The following is a 21,222-nucleotide window of genomic DNA, read 5'->3' on the forward strand; positions in this document are numbered from 1 at the left end:
AAATATCACCCGGTGATATACAACCGGCCTGTCGCGTCCCTTTCTTCTTTTGTTGTTTTCAGTCTGTTTTTACGTGTATGTTTTAGTGTATCTTTAGTTTTTGTATTATGTGGGGGTGGGGTTTGGGGGAAACTTTTTTATCGCTTCCCTCGACGGAGATGCAACTTTTTCCGTATGGTATCTCTGTCTGCACTGCGGTCTTAACATTGTGGAGCTGGAGGCCCCTTTGTTAGGGATCGACCTCGGGAGCTCCAACCGCAGGAGCTTCGACCGCCCCGATCGCCCCGATGCAGAGGCTTCGATTGTCGACTGTGGGAGCTTCGATTGCCCCGACCGCAGGAGAAAACGAGGCAGAAGGTACAAGTTATTTGCCTTCCATCACAATGGGGAATGTGAGATCGCCGAAAAAACAAGATGGACGTGGTGCCAGCACTGGTGAAGACTCGGAGGGATTGCCGTGAGTGCAGTGATCATGGTGTTACGGAGACATCCCTCCATGAGGACATCCCGGAGTGTGGACAGCTTTCTGACTGTTCGGGTGGACAGGGACTGCAGAGAGAATGGCAGCGGTCGGTACAACTCTGGACACATCACGGTGAAGGAGCGTGTGTGTGGCCCGGACATTGAACTGATGGCTGTGGGTCTCTGCTTATGATATGTGCCCTGGGGATTCTCACACACTGCTGTGCTGCTGTTTATGTTTAATCTTTATGTAGTTATGTACCTTGTTGCTTTTTTGTTGTATGACTGGTAATCACATTTCACTGTACTATAGTACACGTGACAATAAAGAACTATTCAACCATATTTGAGACGAACAAAATGGAAAACTTCTGTCGAAAATCAGTAGATTCAAGGAATAAAAATACCATCAGGTGTTCTTGCCATACATTTTGCTGATTTGATGAAGTTTTTAGTTCGGTGGGAAGTGCATTTGCCTTTGAACTGGGTGGTGAATTCAACTTCGCACGTAGGAATTGGGCAGAAAAATCTCAGCTGACACTCTACTGCAGTGCATCAAAAATGGAAGCAGACATGCCATCGTCACATGGACACTGCTTTGTCCATCAGATGGGAGGTGCAGCTCAGTAGCACTCCCTAGGTACTACACTTAAACGTCGGCATAAATCTTTGTGCTTCATCCTGTGATGTGAAATTTCAACTTCCTTGACTCAGAGGCAACAAAGAACCAGTTTAAACGCATTTGCACTTTAATTGTAAAGCTAATTTTGTTCATCATTATTTCTCAGTAACTTGAAATAAGTACAATTTTCCACCTTTTCTATCTTTTATTAGGTGGCAAGTTTCAAATACTTGTATATTATAACACAGTGGATTAAAAAAAATTTAAATATTAAGTTTTAATTATAGCAATCATCTTAGTCTAATTTGTTCAGTGTGTGTTCAGTGTTTTCAGTTAACCTGTACGTTCTAATTTTACTGAATCAAGTCATGAAAAAATATTTGTCTATACTGTACACCACTGGTTAATCTTTGCAAGATCTGCAGGCATGTCGTATCTGTTGCATCGGTTTTGAATAATAAGATCTGATTATGAAGACACGGTTACTAACATTCTGAGCATATCATAGAATATCCCTTTCATGACAAGCGCAATATGCAATGGAGAGTGAAAAGCTCAGCATGAGGCCAAGTTTTCTCACTTCAAAGGGTAGTCTTGCTGTCCATGTGGAAAATGTCAAAGAATCTGTGAAGCTGTAAAATCTTGAGTAAATTTACTTCGCTGTATTCACAGAGAGAGAAAAAAACAACCAGCGTTTTCATTATTTCCAGTGACACCTCGAAAGTTCAAGAATTTCTTGCCTTCTGTTGATTCGCATCAATTCAGAAGTAAAATTGTTAGTTAATCCACGTAGATCTTAGTAGTGTTGATGAGATTTGAAACGCAGTAGTCCAAATGTTTGAAGGTGCCATGCCACCATTCAAGTCAATGCTCTCATAAGGGAATATCAGAGGATCATCTGGGATAGCAATGGACCATGCAGTGTGGCAGGAAAACCACCCCAACACAGTTCACCTCCACCATCTGATCACCAGATCACTGGATAAAAAGGTGAGCAGGGTTGATAGTAATCATGCTAAATCAGAATATAAAAACTGGTATGCTTGTCATATAGAACAATATGTAGCAACATGGGACTGCAGATACTGGTTTACAAAAAAAAGACAAAAGTGCTGGAGTAATTCAGCAGGTCAAGCACCATCTCTAGAGAACATGAAGGTGATGATTCGGGTCAGGGCCCTTCTTCAGACGGATTGTAATAGGGGAGAAAAAGCTGGGAGAGAGGTGGAGCTGGACAAAGCCAGGCAAGTGATAGCGGTGACACAACGGTAGAGTTACTACCTTACAACGCAATCGACCCTGGTTCAATCCTGGCTACGGGTGCTGCCTGTATGGAGTTTGTACGTTCTCCTCGTGACCTGCATGTAGTTTCTCGGGTGCTCCGGTTTTTTCCCCATACTACAAAGACATACAGATTTGTAGGTTAATTGTCTCTGGTAAAATTGTAAATTGTTCCCAGTGTGTGTAGCATAGTGTTGGTGTGCAAGGATCGCTGGTCGGCACGACTTGATGGGTTGAAGGGCCTGTTTCCGCTCTGTATCTCTAAACTAAAGAGATTCCAGTGGCGCTGCGAGTCGGACGCCTCGCCTGCAGCGGGTTCGGTGTTCGACTTATTTTAGTATGTCAAAAAGTATGTTTTAATGTTTCTCTGTATGTCTTGTGTTGGGGATGGTGGGTGGGGGGTGGGGGGGGTGGAATAGGTGGAAACTGTTTTTCAGGCACCTACATCGACAGAGATGCGACTTTCTTCCTTGTCACTTCTTCGTACCTCTCCTCGCGGCCTTACAGCTGTTTTGGTGAGGCCTTGCCCGGAGTCTGGCCCAGAGCCTCAGCGGCGACATTTAACATCGCGGAGCCTTGCCGGGGGTCGCCGGAGAAGCGCTCCGACCGCTGGCCTGTGGCCTACATCATCTTGGAGCCTCGGTTTGTGGAGCTTCTGGCGGGAGGTGTGGAGCGGACCTTCCATCGTGGAGCAGGCGATCCCTCGCTCCGACCGCCGGCCTGTGGCCTACAACATCTTGAAGCGGTGGCTGATTTACGAGCTCTGGGCGTCCTCGACCAGTCCCGACGTTGCCGTTCCAACCATCCCGACCAGAGGGCTTGAACATCGGGCCGTCCGTAGTGGCGACTATAGAGGGTCAGGGCCCCGACCACGGATGAACAAGGGAGGAGGAGGATGAGGACTGTCTGAACTGTGTGAAGAATGGTGTGGTGGATGTCTGTGTTGAATTATGTTGTGTATTGTGTCCTGATGTCCAGAACGCTCTGGAGCATGTTTTCATCAAGGATCTCTCTGTACTTTGCTCCGTTCTTCTTTCCCTCGATCCTGACTAGTCTCCCAGTTCCTGCCGCTGAAAAACATCCCCACAGCATGATGCCGCCACCACTATGCTTCACCGTAGGTATGGTATTGGCCAGGTGATGAGCAGTGCCTGGTTTCCTCCAGACGTTATGCTTGGCATTCAGGCCAAAGAGTTAAATCTTGGTTTCATCAGTCCAGCGAATCTTGTTTCTCATGCCCTTCCTCAGATCTGTGTCTCGACACAATCCTGTCTCGGAGGTCTACGGACAATTCCTTTGTCTTCATGGCTTGGCATTTGCTCTGACATCACTGTCAACTGTGGGACCTGATATAGACAGGTGTGTGCCTTTCCAAATCATGTCCAATCAATTGAATTTACCACTGGTGGACTCCAATCAAGTTGTAGAAACATCTCAAGGATAATCAATGGAAACTGAACCTAAGCTCAATTTTAAGTGTCATCGTAAAGGGTCTGAATACTGATGTAAATGTGATATTTCAGGTATTTCTTTTTAATTACTTTGCAAACATTTCTAAACACCTATTGTTACTTCATCATTTTAGGGTATTGTGTGTAGATTGATGATTTAAAAAAAATGAATTTAATCCGTTTTAAAATCAGGCTGTAACATAACAAAATGTGGATAAAGTGAAGGGGTCTGAATACTTTCTGAATGCACCAGGTCATGGGTTATTCGGGATAAACATTCTCGCCAGCTGAGCTGCTGTGTGTGCACGTTTCATACGTATTTTCCAGTTTTGCTTCTTCGAGGTAAAAAAGTACTGCTTTCAAAACTATTAATTAAGTGTATTTATGGTTCATTTGTACTGAACTATGATGATTTTGGTGGTTTTATTGCTTAGTGCTTCGGTGAGTGAGCGAGATCGTGACGATGAATAACAACCATTTTTTATTGGTTTTGTTTTGAAGGGGGGGGCGAGAATGAAATTAAATGTATGATTTGTAAAACTATCAATGGATAATATGAAAAGTATTTGTGGGGTTTTCACCGCTTACTATACTAGTCCGCGGCCACGGGCTGTATGCACGTTTGTTGACTTCTGAATGAGTTCTGCATGTACATGTGTAAGTAGGGTTGTGTAGTACATCAGATATGGGATGAAAGAAGACTTCTTTCAGCCATCTAGCATCAAAATAGCTATAGGCCTTGCCTTCTTTGTAGTCGCTAAGCAGACGAGACTTCAGTGAAGTAGCTGGCTGGTTAGCCTCGTCATAACTGGCAAGATGATTTGACAGCTCGACGATGGATGTGGGAGGCCGGCAGTTTGGTCCTTTCGATTCTCCAAGCCACCATTTTTCAGTTCGCTCACGGGATCTGGAAGAATTTTTTAATCTACATTTCAAGAGTTCCTTGTATTGATCAGCATTGATGACATTTTTCTTCACCGCCAGTCAGTAGCACGGGCTTCTTCATGTACGATGCAGCCTAAGCAAGAGCAGCGAGTTCGGCTTTTCGTCCCGTCTTTTTCAACCCACTGTCCGCTAAAAAATGCTTCAAAACTTTGATTTTCCATCGAGGAAAATCATCCAGTGTCATATCGTCGTAATTTGGGTCAGCCATAACCAATATAAGATTCAAAGAAGACGAAAACTCAGCTTTTTTTAAAATCCCGAATGACCATTGACAAATCCCATAATTCCTTGCGTTCATCGAGATACAAAACTTACTTATTCCAGAGGGTGGTACTGGTGGGAGGTTGCTTTTTGGACTGGAGGCCTGTGAATAGTGATGTACCTCAGGGATCAGTGTTGTGTCCACTGCTATTTGTAGTTTATCGTAGACAATAAAGATAGTTATAAAAAATTACATTAAGATCTTGATCAGACAGGCAAGTGGGCTGCCGAATGACATATGTGGTTTAATGCAGGTAGGTTCCAGTGGAAGTGGTGGAGGCAGGTTCGATTTTATCATTTAAAAATAAATTGGATAGGTATATGAATGGGAAAGGAATGGAGGCTATGGGCAGGTAGATGGGATTAGGGGGAAATAAGTGTTCGGCACGGACTTGTAGGGCCGAGATGGCCTGTTTCCGTGCTGTAATTGTTATATGGTTATAAGTGTGAGGTGAGGTGTTTTGGAAAGTCAAAAAAGGAAGGATCTTCACAATGATAGGGGCCTGGGGAGTATTGTTGAGCAGAGGGATCTTGGAGTACGTAGTCCTTTGAAAGTGGCGTCATAGGTAGATAGGGCAGTAAAGAAGGCTTTTGGCTTGTTGGCCTTCAGATATTGAATATGGGAGTTGGGACGTTATGCTACAGTTGTACAAAACGTTAATGAGGCCGCATTTGGTGTATTGTGTTCAGTTTTGTCCACCATACTTATAGGAAGGATGCCATTAAGCTGGAAAGCGTGCAGAGCATAGTTATAGACCACAATCAGTGACAAATGATCCTCTATGATAAATCTCAACACTGGCACCCAGCAAGGATGCGTTCGCCGCCTAATCCTAACCCTACTATACTCCTTATATATTCATGTCTGTGCAGTCAAATACAAATACAACTTAATTTACACGTTCACAGATGACACCACCAGAGTGGGCCGGCTATCAAATAATGACGAGAAGCAGTACAGAAAGGAGATTGAGAACCTTGTAACCTGGTGCCAAGACAACAACCACTCTCAATTTCAGCATGACATATAAGATTGTGATTGACTTCACAAAGCGGAGCAGTGCACACACCCATTCATCTATACATTTATGGCACCAAAGTAGAGATGGTCTGAAATCTGTGCACTGTGGACAGCTTGATCATGTAATCATGTGTAGTCGTTTCTTTGACTGGATCGCACACAGGCAAAAAGCTTTTCACTGTGCCTTTGTACACGAGACAATGGAGTGAATCAGTGCTGTGGTAGAAAAAGGTCAAGTGCATGATCATTTCAATTTACAGCAAGATGCTTTTGTATAAGCCCTATCATTCTCATGTTGTTTTTAAGAAGGAAATTATATTAAAATTATTTAAATTTTCCTGAGTTTCATGTACACATGACCTTGAGAAGCAGGAGCAGAAGAAGGCCGGGTAGCCTTCTTGCTTGTTCCATCTATATACTTATAAAACTCTCATCTCGTCCTCTTCCAGTTTGCGTTGTTTTAAAATTTGCGCAAAAACGGTACCTGATAGCGCTACGATTTTGCGCCACCTTACTCGCCATTCTCCTGTGCTGCAAGTGCATCAAGTTTTATTCCGATTGGTGAAATATTACAAAAGTTATTCGTCTGTTATTTGCCGGGTTGGCGACGCCCCTTCCGGCACTTGCTGCCAATCACTGGTGACGAGAATAAAGCTGAAGGAGTGGAGTGAGCAGAGTGTGGGCGGGGGCTGTGTTCCGGGGGCAGCGACCACCACGACGAGCCGGGAGCCATTGAGTGCAGGCGGGCCACTGAGTGCGACAGGCGCCGGGGATGGGAGCCGGTGAATGAGTCCGGAGCCGGGTCCTGGAGCCGGTGAATGCGGTCGGAGCCGGGGTAGGGAGCTGCTGAGCCTACACACCCCCCTTCCCCCCCACACTACCCATCCCCCGTCCCTCACCCCCCCCCTCATCCCCCCCTCCCACACACCCCTCTCCCCCACACCCCCTTCCCCCCACACACACACCCACACCCCCCTCCCCATCCTACCACACACATCCCACCACACCCATCCCTCCCCCCTCCCAAATACACCCCCCCACACACCACCCCTGCACCCACCCTCCCCAACAACCCTCCCTCCCTCAAACACCCCTCGCGCCCCCCCCCCCCCTTGCACCACACCACACCACCCGTCCCCCACACCCCCCTCCCCCACACCCCCCTCCCCCACATGGGTCCCACTTTGTCTAGTCATTCAATAAGATCGTGGCTGATTGGTCTTTGTTTTAATTATGTTTTTGCTTAATTATGTTGTAACTGAGATTTTGCTCTATTTTTTGTGATAATCATGACTTTCCCTACCAGTTTTCACCGTTCATCTGTGCAGAGAAAGTTACTCATATGTCCTCTGATATCCCCAGATTGTTGTTCTTCATATGCAATAACGAGAGTAAACAGATTATTTAACAGCATAAGGAATGGGAGATGTGGACCATCCCTCCCTCCGGTTCTTTTTGGTTGTTGATCAATTCTATTCCTGCTAAGACTGTATTGTAACCATTTAAACCAGGGCAAACAGGACATCAAACTTGATCTTCATGATTTTGATGTTTTGGCCCTTGTGGAAACTGAACTGTAGGGAGATATGACCAATTTTACTTCTGCTAAGAATGCGCAAGCAGTTTCTAATATGCTTCCTTTCCTTTGCAGCTGTGCGTATGTTGGACAGGACTACAGTGTTCAAAAAAATGTTGGAAAGATCTCCTTGGATCAACTTGACAGTGTGGGTTTCTTGTTTATTTTTAATAAATTCCTCCTATGTGTGATGGTGCTTTAAAATTTCACAAATACGTTGTGATTTATAGGTGTACATCGAAAGTGTGAGGTTATTCACTTTGGGGGCAAAAACAAGGCAGATTATTATCTCATTGGGGTTAGTTTAGGTAAGGGGGAGGTGCATCGAGACCTGGGTGTCCTTGTACACCAGTCACTGAAAGTTGGCATGCAGGTACAGCAGGCAGTGAAGAAAGCTAATGGAATACTGGCCTTCATAACAAGAGGATTTCAGTATAGGAGTAAAGAGGTTCTTCTGCAGTTGTATAGGGCTCTGGTAAGACCACATTTGGAGTATTGTGTACAGTTTTGGTCTCCTAATTTGAGGAAGGACATCCTTGTGATTGAGGCAGTGCAGCGTAGGTTCACGAGATTGATCCCTGGGATGGCGGGACTGTCATATGAGTAAAGATTGAAAAGACTAGGCTTGTATTCACTGGAGTTCAGAAGGATGAGGGGTAATCTTATAGAAACATATAAAATTATAAAAGGACTGGACAAGCTAGATGCAGGAAAAATGTTCCCAATGTTGGGCGAGTCCAGAACCAGGGCCACATTCTTAGAATAAAGGGGAGGCCATTTAAGACTGAGGTGAGAAAAAACGTTTTCACCCAGAGAGTTGTGAATTTATGGAATTCCCTGCCACAGAGGACAGTGGAGGCCAAATCACTGGATGGATTTAAGAGAGAGTTAGATAGAGCTCTAGGGGCTAGTGGAATCAAGGGATACGGGGAGAAGGCAGGCATAGGTTATTGATTGGGGACGATCAGCCATGATCACAATGAATGGCGGTGCTGGCTCGAAGGGCCGAATGGCTTCCTCCTGTACCTATTTTCTATGTTTCTATGAAACCATTTTTAAAATTAAAGATTGAATCATAAAATAGACATGTGGTGTTTACACAGAAATAAGCCCCAATAGGTTCAATTGAAATTCAAATAGTAAGCATAAATGAATTGTTATTTGTTTCAGCTGGCTACAAAATCGTATCCTCCCTGCATGCGCCAGTTGCACAATGCCTTACGGGACAACCATCACCTCCGACATGGTGGCCGCATGCAATATGGACTCTATCTCAAGGGACTAGGCCTTACCCTAGAACAGGCCTTGCTGTTTTGGAAATCAGAATTTATAAAAGGAAAAGTGGAACCAGATAAGGTAATTCATCAACAAATCCACTTTGCTGGATTGAATTATCATTAGAATAACACATAATCCCGATATTGATAATTGTACAAAAACTGTTACTTATTTCAGTAATCAAGTCTTTACAACTGCAATCTGATATGTCTGTTTTCGTGCAAAAAGTTAGATCTTGACAGGAAAAAACAATTGAATTTTTATGATTTGCCTGTGTATCAAGGGCAAGTGTCTGAAATTGGAGTGGATGCAGTCTTCCTGTCCAATTTAATCGTTCTAAGAACAGATAATATTTCTGTGCCTTGTTCGCAATAGTTGCAGAAGTCAGCTGTACATACTAAGTAATTGCCACAGAAGAAAATAAAAGTATAAGAAAATATAAAGAAGATATCAAGTTTTAACAATTCATGCTGGTTTGATGACAGATTCATGCGTTATCTGGCTCGGATATCATTATACTCCATCCAACTGCAGTGGCCCTTTGTGAGAACTGGTAATCATACCACTTTGCTTATGACCGTGCCACCAGTGATCTGATGAAAGTAAATTTCAATTCTGTGCATATTATTGTTAAAATAACTTAAGCAGGGGAATTGGAAGTTACTCTCCTTATCCACCCCTGCTGCGCACATATTTTTTCCACTGCCCCCAACCCGTCACCCAGTTCCTTTCCCCTTCTCCACCACCTCCAGCCACTCATCTACCACCCCTCCTTACCACAGGCCCCCATGTTCCTCTCCTTACCCCACCCCCTCCTTACATTCCCTGCCACCCGTCGTTCCTCCCTCTGGTTCTACACTTCACCCCCCCACCCCCAAAACTTTCTTCCCTATCAGATTCCACTATTTGTATCCTTTTTGGTTTTCACCTCCATTCTTACAATCTCTCCTCGACTTCATCAGTCAGAAGGGTCATGTCCCAAAACGGCACCTGTCCATTTCTTTCCACAGAATGTTACCCGGCTCTCAGTTTCTCCAGCACTTTGATTTTTGCTCAATATTCCATCATCTGCAGTTTTATCTCTCTTTTAAAATAGTTATAATATACAATATGGAGTTTAGTTTAGAGATACAGTGCGGAAACAGGCCCTTCGGCCCACTGAGTCCACACCGACCTGCTATCCCCACACATTAACACTATCCTACACACACTAGGGACAATTTACACTTACACCAAGCCAATTAACTTACAAACCTGTACGTCTTTGGAATGTGGGAGGAAAGCGAAGATCTCGGAGAAAACCCACATGGTCACGGGGTGAGCGTACAAACTCCGTACAGACAGCACCAGTAGTCAGGATTGAACCCGGGTCTCCGGTGCTGCAAGCAAAACTAAACCTAAACTAAAAAATGAGACAATAAATTTATCTGGAGAAAGGGATAAGTTTCATGAAAAATCGTATCTGTGGCGTGGGAGTACTAATGAAAGGGTACAAATCTTCAATAATTTAATTAATAGATTGCAATGTATGGATATAATATGCTTTGACTATTATGTGGATGCAAGTGAGTAAAGGTCTTGGAACCTCTAATCTTGATAAATGTAGAGAGCAATGCAGACAGTTCATTTGTTACTCTTGTTGGAAAAATACTGATACAAGAACACAAGATAATCGGAACAGGAGTAGGTCACCTGGCCCCTAAAGCCCATTCTACCTTTCTATATGATCATGGCTGCATTAATTTACCTATTTCATTTTTGAATGTCATGTACGTTAAGATAATGCATTTCCCCCGAAAACTGTTCCTTGATACATGTTCAAAATGCCACTGTTAAATTATTTCCTACTTGTGCAAAATAAATGAATCAAATGGAAAAATACTTCTGGCCCAGAATTGTTCCAAAATGCTGTATCACCCACTAAACTTGGTTTTAGTGATCATCAGGCAAGAACTTCCTGAAGCCTAATTATTGAAGGTCGTCACAATCCAAGGTCTCCCTCCTGATCGCAAATCCCACCGAAATGATTTGATAAACTGTGAAGAAACAATCACAGGCTGAACTGTCTTTCAAAGCTATCCCATTGCTTGAACGTTTAGATATTTTTAAAATCAATGCCTACTTGTTACATTTCTATTTCTGGTCCTCCCAATCTGTCAAACGGGTAATCTCTCATTGGGATTGTTCTGTACTGCTTTTAATATTTGATAAACTTCCAGCGCACCTGAAATTTAATGATCCTTTTAATGCTTTTGGAAAAATGCTTTTTGCAGGCAGCGCAGTGGCGCAGCGGTGGAGCTGCTGCTTCTCAGCGCCAGAGACCAGGGTTCCCTCCTGATTATGGGTGCTGTCGGTACAGAGTTTGAACGTTTTCCTGTGACCGTGTGGGTTTTCTCCAGGTGCTCCGGTTACCCCCCACATTCCAAAGACGTGCAGATTTGTAGGTTAATTGGCTTCTGTAAATTGCCCTTCGTTTGTAGAATTGGAAAGTGGGATAACAGAACTAGTGATTGGGTGATCGATGGCCGGCGTGGACTCGTTGGACCTAAGGGCCTGTTTCCACATTGTATCTCCAAACTAAATCTAAACTAAAAAATGAGGCAATAAATTTATTTGGAGAAAGGGATAAGTTTCATGAAAAATCGTACCTGTAGCGCGGGAGTCCTAATGAAAGGGAAAAAATCTTCAATAATTTAATTCATAGATTGCAATGCATGGATACAATATGCTTCGAACATTATGTAGATGCAAGTGAGTAAAGGTCTTGGAACCTCTAATCTTGACAAATGTAGAGAGCTATGTAGACAGCTCATTTGTTACTCTGGTCAGAAAAATGCCGATGCAAGAACACAAGATAATCGGAACAGGAGTCGGTCACCTGGCCCCTAAAGCCCATTCTATCTTTCTGTATGATCATGGGTGATCTATTCCAGGTCTCAACGCCTTATCTCTGTCAAGTCCCCTCAATTTACTGATTTTCCAAAAATGTATCTACTTCCACATAAACATTTCAACTACTCCACAAATCGTATGATTCAAAAAATGAATTAGGGAATATTCTTCTTCTTCTTTGTAAGTGTATTCTGTGTAAATGTATCCCGCATTGATATTGTGGCGCTACGACTGTTTAATGGTGGGTTATGATAAATGGAAGACAGGATGCGAGTGTTTAGCATTTGTTTGAGTGAATTAATTGTCTGTAGTTTCATTTATTTAGCAGATACTGGTAGCATACAGGGGCGGAAAACCCGGGGGGGGGGGCCAGAGGGGACACGTCCCCCCCATGTTTTGAGAGGTGGGGGACATCCCCCCCAGGTTTTTTTGATCCGTATTTTAAAATCTCCGCTTTCCGCGAGGCAGTGGGGGTGGGACTGATGATCGAGGGCGCGATGATTGGAGGAGGGAGGAGTGGGGGGGGGGGGTTGGGACTGAGGATAGAGCGCGGCGATTGGAGGAGGGAGACGTGGCACAGACCTGCGCCTCATCCGCAGGCAGGATCGATCCCGGCCGGGTCTCCGCCGCTGTCCTGTCCCCTCCCTAGTACCCCCCCCCCCCCCCCCCATGGGTGGCCAGAGAGGTCGGCAGTCAGACGCGAGCTAGGCCCACAGCCAGCGCAGAGAAACAGCACTAAACCCAGCTCAACTCTGCCTGTCCCGCCAGGTGAACCTGCCTGGACTTGTGGGAAATATGGCCAGCGTGGAAAAGCAGCGCTGGTGTCCCGTCAGTCCAGGCAGGGCTGTTGGTTAACCCAGTGAGACAGCTGCATTTAGCGCTGGATTGAGCCTCCGAAGCCTCGCGCGTGTGTGTGAGTGAGTGTGCGCATGCGCTCGCGGCCGCCAACATTTTTTGTCCCCCGTCCCCTCCATGTTTTGATAGCGAGTTCCGCTCTTGGTAGCATATATGATGAGAGCAGGCATTGAGAGCGGTGGTTCTGGGACGCCAGAACCAACTGTTGAGCCTTCCCGATGTGTCGTGGGCCCAACTCAACGAAACACCTGTGAAGAGAGGTGCCCACTTGATAACCCCAATGATATACTTGCATGCATGATCAGTTTAGATGTGCTTGTTAATATGTGGGTAGCTTATTATCCCATATGGAGTTAGTCATTGTCCTTAGCACAAGTCTGTGTAATCAGTTTAGATAGCACTTTGACTTTGTGCTTGCTTTTCTTGGTTGAGCACTTACCCTGGTGTTATAGCACAAGTACTTTGTGTTTTAATTGCAATTGTATCAAGTGAGCCAAATTTCAAATTTGTGCCAGTTAACAGCTCTTAAACAGCCTGGAAGTCATTCAGTTGATGGGCCAATTTAGAATGAGATAGAAGTGTTGGTATTCCGATGCATCTTTCCTGGTGGGACTGAACTTGACATCAAACCTTACCTTGTAAGGCTGTGGGGACACAATTAGTTAGCATGCTATACTTATGACAGTACAGACTAGGAGAATCAGTCATAAACTGGAACCTAAATACACAACACTTACATCTATCAACTTTTCAGAATTTACTTGATACATAAAAAAATGGGTACTGAGCACATTAATAGTAAGATTAAATGAGAACTTACCAGTTCGAAGTTTGATCTGTATTTTATGAGGAGTAACGTTGAGGGAATACATGAAGAACCCGCCAGTACGCACGTGTGTCATTCTTCAAAGCAGCGGAGTGAATCACAGATACCTGTAATGACTTAAGCATAGTAAGATTAGAGAAAAGATACCAGTTGTGTTTATGATCAAGGGTGGGAGCGGAGGGCATGTATTCCCTCAACGTTACTCCTCATAAAATACAGATCAAACTTCGAACTGGTAAGTTCTCGTTTAATCTTACTATTTTACTTCGGAGTCACGTGAGTGACTACATGAAGATTTCAAAGCTCTGTGATTCAAGCCGTGGAACGAGTCCATCATCACGTCTGCCTTGGTTTTGGGGAGAATAGTGATAACATATTGAACATCAATATGATATATATAAATAACCATAAAGTTAATAATAATTGATAGCCCCTGTTTTTTGGGGTAAATTATGGTACAGAAACTTAACAATGTTTCTGAAAAATTCCAGTTTCCATTACTGGTTAGTTATAATCTTTAGAATGTTCTTTCCGATGGCCATCCTGCAGTCCTGAGGATTTTATCCATAGGAACCTCCAATTTAAATGCTGCCGACGTTGCTGCAGCCTGGTGGAGTGAGATTTTAACCCAGTTAGTGTTTACACCAACTTTTGTCAATACTATGTTAGCCATTTAGCTGGCCTGGCCTGTTATTCTTTAATGAGGCTGTCTGTCGTTGATGAGAAGTTCCTCTTCTGTGCCACTGATGGTCTGGGTTTGTTCCATGTATATTTGTAGATGTCTCACAACACAGTCAATCATCTGTAGGGTAGGCTCTAAAAAAAAAATGTTATTTTAAGGCCTGCTGACCCCTGTCTGTTTAGTTCCCTAATTCCTGAATATAGAAGTGTAAGTTGCCAGGTGAACTGGTCAAGGTATCCAGCCTTAATTTGGTAGGGACTGAGTCCTTAGTGCCGTGACCTAAGCCATCAGCATGACAGTTTTGTAAAATGTCAAAAACTGTAATGACAGCGCTGTGGCTGGAGCCCAGTTCTTTAACAACGTTAAGACGATGCTGATGTCCCATATTTGGGAATACCTGGTCTTTGGGGAATTCCCATAAAAAGTGTCCCTCATAAGCTGTTGTTCCGTTCTCTTGCCATAGGTAAGTAGATGGGCCACTTCTGGCACAGTTGATGTCACTAATACTAAGCCCCTGTAGGTTAACAAAGCTTCCAAACAGGCTGGATGATGTATTATGGTTGCAACACATCTCCCATTAGTTTATGTATTTTAGACATTGTCTTTAGGTTGATTGTCTGTGGCCCGCTGTGATCATGTCCATGGTTCTAATCTCATTCCCAGTACCACCTAGAACCATGGTTGGGTAGGTCAGTCGGGTACTATTAAAACACCAGACGCAGAGTCTCGTAGTATTTCCCTTAGTACCCCCCCCCTGATGAGGTTGCCAACTTGTGTTGGCCAGATTTACATGATGTAGATTCCCTTTCACCCATGTGGTTGATATGTGCTACCACAGTAGTGTTGTTAATTTATAATCTAATAACCTGTTTAATATATTCCAGAGCAACATGACTTTAGGCCATGAAAAAACACCCAACATTTCCAGGTAGTTATGCCCAGTGTTAGTAATAATGATGCTTGCTGTGTATTCCATCTTCCTCCACAGCTGGAGATGGAATTGGTAACACACCATCCTAGTGCATAGTATCCATATGTAGGACCATAGACTGGTTGCTGACAATGATAGGATTGGAGCAATGCCCAATGTTATCTTTCCACCATTTAGTTCCAATATGGCTTCTGTATGGCTTCATCATTCTATCGAAATGATCACCATTAATTTTAAGAGCTCATATTTTGGCCCTCTGTAAATCTTTATAATGTAAGGGTCTGAATTATGTGGCTGGAAACCATATGTTGCCAATATTCTTGCTACCAGTCTGATGGATGGTTTATCCTCATGTCAATGATTTTGCTGTATGCCTCTATTAAGGTTGTAACCTCTGTTGGCAAAGTTACTGACATGAGGAACTGAGTTAATGGTGAACCCCAAATAATCCCTTTAGTTTGAAGGCTTTAATTTTGATTTAATTGGATGGATAATGATCCTAGTTTCCAAATAATTGTTAAGTGGCTGTTACCGTTTGTTCAGCCCGTCCTAAGTTTCCACACAATTAGTATGTCATCCAAAGAAGCCATTACCATTGTGTGGCTGGTTGTCATATTTTGTAAATAACCTAGGTGCTAATGTAAACACTAGGTAGTGCTCTATACTGCTAGAGCTGAGCCATCCAATTAGATAAAAATAACGTCCGTGGTCACCTGTTATGGGTACTGAAATTGTAAGCATCCTTTGAATCAATGCTTGCCATTTTCGTTCTTAAAACGAATATACTTAACAATAGAAAAGGTTTCTGTTCTTAAAACGAATATATCGTTTTATTTATTTTTCACTTTTTTTTAATTAAATCTTTTTTATTTATTTATTTATTTATTTAATTTTATAATATATGGTCCCTAGATAAGGGACATATCAGACATTTAAACTGATAAGAACAGATATTATACTTGATCTTAGCCAAAAAGCCGAGATCTGATCTATGATTGATGCGTCAAGCGCCATATCCTATTTTGTTAGGAAGGGAATGCATAGATAATAATTCTTCCCTTGCAATGCAGCTAAAACCCCATCTGTTGCTGATGTCCAGTGTCTGTATCGCATATGACATATTTGGTAATTGGTGATTATGTCTGGATACGAGTAGATCGGCATCTGGTGTTCCATATCGTGTAGAAACATCAGCAAATACTATAGCCCAATATCCATTTGGTGTTCTCCTCCAAATTCCTCTCTCGATATATCAGCTGGACTAGAAGATTATGTGTTGTAAAATTCTATTGTGTATCCCCGGATACTGTTTAAGATATGAGTGTCAAAAAGTTATTTATTCGATGTCTTCTCACACCAACCTCCTTGCTTCCTTCTGGTTTTACTGTTTTCTTCTGGATCCCCGAGGCCGTGTGTTGTGGGTGTGCACATCTTCCAGCATAGGGGCGATACCTTTGAGGATGATGTTTGGACGTTTAGATGAGCTCCAGTTTGGCTTCATTGTCCAACTCCTTGACCTTCTAGATAGGTCACCCCCAAATAAAAAGATTTTGCTAGGAGGTTTCGGGTTTACACAGGCCCGCGTCAATCCCGATTGGATGTAACCAGATGCATAAATTGATTAGTTTAGTACATTCAGGGATTTACAATCCCCGGTGGCAAGTGACAGCTATGGTGTCAGCTAATGTTTGCCCCTGCAGTAGATAGAAAACATATGGTCTATGCTGGCTTCTAACCTGGTTTGTAGATCTTTCCCAGTTAGCTTTACTCACAGCTGTACTGTTGTTCCCCCTGAAACATAGACAGACATTCCCGTGTGACTTCCCAGATGGGAATGGAATTTGTCAGTAAATTTTTGGACTGCTAAATCCTTCAGTCACAACATAAGTATTCCTGTATTTCTATCAGGAAAGGACCAATAATGCACTCTATGTACTTTGTGACTTAGAAAAGGCATCACCTCATTGTTACAGCTCTTACATCTGTTTACCTGTCCAGGGTTTGCCCTAGACTTGACCCCAGCACTCTTCTGACAGAAGAGTCTACTGGGGAGAGAGAAGCATGATTATAGCCCTATAGAAAAGGTGCTGCTTCCTTCTCCCTGAGTCTGTCTTTTCCTCAACCACTTCCCTGTAATAGTAGAAGTGAAATACAGCCCTGTATAAGGTGCTGCTATGGGACTTACCCACTGGAGGATTTCTTCTTGGACCTGCATCGCTGCAAAACGGTATGTTCTCGCAGGTGCAGGCCCCGCAGTGCCAATGCGATGCAGTGTACACGGTCACTGTGCCGCCTGTATCCCCGTTGGCCTGCGGTGCTCCAAAGCGCGGTGCAGTGCTCACAGCACTGAGCCGCCCGTACTGCCGTTAGCCTGCGGTGCTCCAACGCGGTTCAGTCCCTCGGGGAGCTGGCCGCTCGCAAACCGCAGGTATGGCAGTTTTAACGCGGTGCAGTGCTTCCCGCACTGTGCCGCTCCTTCTCTACTTGGGCCTGCGGTGCTCCAACGCGGTGCAGTCCTCTCGGGGAGCTGGCCGCTCGCAGCCGCAGGTCTGGTAGTTTTAAAAAACGCGGTGCAGTGCTTCCCGCACTGTGCCGCTCCTTCTCCACTTGGGCCTGGGGTGCTCCAACGCGGTCCAGTCCTCTCGGGGAACTGGCCGCTCGCGACCCAAGCCCAGCGGCTCCAACGCGTACTCGGTGCTCTCGGCCACTGACCGCTTGCCGCTATTTTTAGTGCTGTGGAAAAACCCAGCACCTTCCAGCCCCTCGGACCCATGTAGTATAGGTCCGTGGGGCTGTTGTCCGAGCCGTCGGAATGATGGCTCCAGAATGCTCCACCGCTGTCGGCGTCCTGCTGGAGCTGAGGTCGGCTCCGGCTCCCGTTTAAGGGAGATAGTGGTGCCCCCGGCCGTTGCTGGCTGCCTGCAGTTCTGCAGACTCTCCCCAGCCAGTTTTCATCAGCCTGCCTGTAAAAAAGGTAAGTCAAGAAACTAAGTTCTCCTACCTTACTTGTTGCAGGTTCAACCCTGCCGTTTGGGAGGAACGTCCTCCCCTCGTAATGACTTGTTCACAATGCGTGTAGCGATAATGACACACGTGCGTACTGGCGGGTTCTTCATGTAGTCACTCACGTGACTCCGAAGTAAAATTAAAGTTAAAACCAGTGTGGTCCCAACATAATAACAGCACTGAACAAATAGGCAGTGTGTGGCTTGTGCATCAAGTGCTATGTGGCAGCCGATCAATGATTCCTGACTTTGACCGGCAAATGGGGCTGCAGAATTGGACATGTGGCCGATTATTAGCTTTGAAACAGTCTGGCAAGGCACTCAATTGATGGGCCAATTTAGAATCTGGTACAAAAGGCTGGCCTTGCCAGTTCCGTCCACATAAACAAGGGAAAACTCTTGATAAAGAATAATAAAGGAGTTGCCCTGATCTGAGCACAAATAAATAAAGAGCTCACGCCTGCATTTGTCCAGGCCTTGTTACATGCAGCCATGGATTGCTTCATTTTCTGAGATGTGAATGAAACCAAACACTGAGGAGTCATCAAGCATTCCCATTTATGACTCTATGATGGGTGGAAAATCATCAGCGTGGCACAGTGAAGCTGAGGACAACATCCCAAAGAACTCTGTAGTAATGTCCTGGAGGTGCCAATCTGTGCTTTTGGGCCAATGTACAATCAAGCGCACCCATAGAACTCGGATAGAGTTTCCCTGGCCCTCACCTTTCATCCCATCAGCTTCCACAACACAAATAAAAAACTGAAAAGTGTGGCGTGCAAAAGTATTCAGCCCCCCTGAGTCAATACTTTGTAGAACCACCTTTCGCTGCAATTACAGCTGCAAGTCTTTTGGGGTATGTCTCTACCAGCTTTGCACATCTAGAGACTGACATTTTTGCCCATTCTTCTTTGCAAAATAGCTCAAGCTCAGTCAGATTGGACGGAGAGCGTCTGTGAACAGCAATTTTCAAGTCTTGCCAGAGATTCTCAATTGGATTTAGGTCTGGACTTTGACTGGGCCATTCTAACACATGAATATGCTTTGATCTAAACCATTCCATTCTAGCTCTGGCTGTATGTTTAGGGTCGTTGTCCTGCTGGAAGGTGAACCTCCGCCCCAGTCTCAAGTCTTTTGCAGACTCTAACAGGTTTTCTTCCAAGATTGCCCTGTATTTGGCTCCATCCATCTTCCCATCAACTCTGACCAGCTTCCCTGTCCCTGCTGAAGAAAAGCATCCCCACAGCATGATGCTGCCACCACCATGTTTCACAGTGGGGATGGTGTGTTCAGGGTGATGTGTAGTGTTAGTTTTCAACCACACATAGCATTTTGCATTTAGGCCAAAAACTTCAATTTTGGTCTCATCTGACCAGAGCACCTTCCTCCACATGTTTGCTGTGTCCCCCACATGGCTTGTGGCAAACTGCAAACGGGACTTTTTATGGCTTTTTTTCAACAATGGCTTTCTTCTTGCCACTCTTCCATAAAGGCCCGATTTGTGAAGTGTACGACTAATAGTTGTCCTGTGGACAGATTCTCCCACTTGAGCTGTGTATCTCTGCAGCTCCTCCAGAGTTACCATGGGCCTCTTGGCTGCTTCTCTGATCAATGCTCTCCTTGCCCGGCCTGTCAGTTTAGGTGGACGGCCATGTCTTGGTAGGTTTGCAGTTGTGCCATACTCTTTCCATTTTCAGATGATGGATTGAACAGTGCTCCGTGAGATGTTCAAAGCTTGGGATATTTTTTTATAACCTAACCCTGCTTTAAACTTCTCCACAACTTTATCCCTGACCTGTCTGGTGTGTTCCTTGGGCTTCATGATGCTGTTTGTTCACTAGTGTTCTCTAACAAACCTCTGAGGCCTTCACAGAACAGCTGTATTTATACTGAGATTAGATTACACACAAGTGGACTCTATTTACTAATTAGGTGACTTCTGAAGGCAATTGTTTGCACTGGATTTTATTTTATTTAAACTTTTGCACACCACACTTTTCAGTTTTTTATTTGAAAACCATGTATCATTTTCCGTCCACTTCACAATTATGCGCCACTTTGTGTTGGTCTATCTCATAAAATCCCAATAAAATACATTTACGTTTGTGGTTGTAACGTGACAAAATGTGGAAAAGTTCAAGGGGTATGAATACTTTTGCAAGCCACTGTAGTGACCAGTCTCTCCGCAACTCCTTGGTTCACTCATTCCTTCCCACCCAACCCGCCCTCTCCCCAGGCACTTTCTCCTGCAACCACAGGAGGTGTAACACCTGTCCCACACTTCTTCCGTCATCTCCATCCAGGGAGTCCAGCAGCCCTTCCAGGTGAGAAAGAGGTGCATATGCACCTCCCTGACTTTGTCTGTTACATTTGGTGCTCCCCATGTGGCTTCCTTTATATCAGCAAGACCAAGCGTAGACTAGGTTACCGTTTTGCCAAACACTTGTGCTCTGTCCACCAAGGGCAGCTGAAACTGCCATTCCCATAGCAACCTTTCAGTCCTTGGCCGCCTCCATTGCGCGAATGAGGCCACACACAAACTGGAGCATCTCCTATTCCCCTTGGGTAGCCTACACCCTATTGGTATGAACATTGAATTATCCAATTTTAGGTAACTAACCTACAAGCACCCCTCACCCCCTCCACATCTCCCCTGTGCCCCACCTGGACTCACATCTATTTCTCCTCTTACCCCTCTTTTTCCACCTATATTCTTTCCTCTGGCTTCATAATTTGTAACTCTCCCATCCTTATGTCACACCTTTTGTCTTTTAATCTCTGGGCATTGTCCAACTATTTGCAAAACAACCCCCCCCCCCCCCCCCCCCCCCCCCTCGCCCCATCAGTATCTACCTATAATTCACCAGGTTTTGTCCTGACCATACCAGCTTTCTCCTCCATCCCCCACCACAATTGGTCTGAAGAAGGCACCCGACACAAAATGTCAACCATCCATGTTCTCCAGCGATGCTGCCTGGCCTACTGAGTTACTCCAGCACTTTTTGTCTTTTTTTACAAGTCAGCATCTGGTGTTCCTTGTTTCTACACCCTTGGAAGTTTTTAAGAAGGAAATGAATCTGTTTTTGAAAGTTTGGGGAACTTAGGACAATGTAGAAGTGGGACAGAAGGAGAAT

General features: G+C 44.5%; 1 protein-coding gene and 1 pseudogene across 2 annotated transcripts in view; one reads left to right on the plus strand and one right to left on the minus strand.

Moving 5' to 3' along the window:
• The window catches only part of prim2 (DNA primase subunit 2), a 238,939-nt gene that overhangs the window by 153,624 nt on the left and 64,093 nt on the right, over positions 1-21,222 (plus strand). For both annotated transcript variants that reach the window (XR_004412093.1, XM_033021862.1), the window contains exons 8-9: positions 7,695-7,767; positions 8,790-8,975. Coding sequence is in view for 1 of the 2 variants with exons in the window: in XM_033021862.1 (XP_032877753.1) it covers positions 7,695-7,767; positions 8,790-8,975 (259 nt within the window). In the remaining variant the exon portion in view is untranslated. The remainder of the gene's footprint in view (positions 1-7,694; positions 7,768-8,789; positions 8,976-21,222) is intronic.
• Positions 15,964-16,072, minus strand: LOC116973849 (annotated as a pseudogene).

The sequence above is a fragment of the Amblyraja radiata genome, chromosome 5 (genome assembly GCF_010909765.2).
Source record: "Amblyraja radiata isolate CabotCenter1 chromosome 5, sAmbRad1.1.pri, whole genome shotgun sequence".
NCBI classification, from domain to species: domain Eukaryota; kingdom Metazoa; phylum Chordata; class Chondrichthyes; order Rajiformes; family Rajidae; genus Amblyraja; species Amblyraja radiata.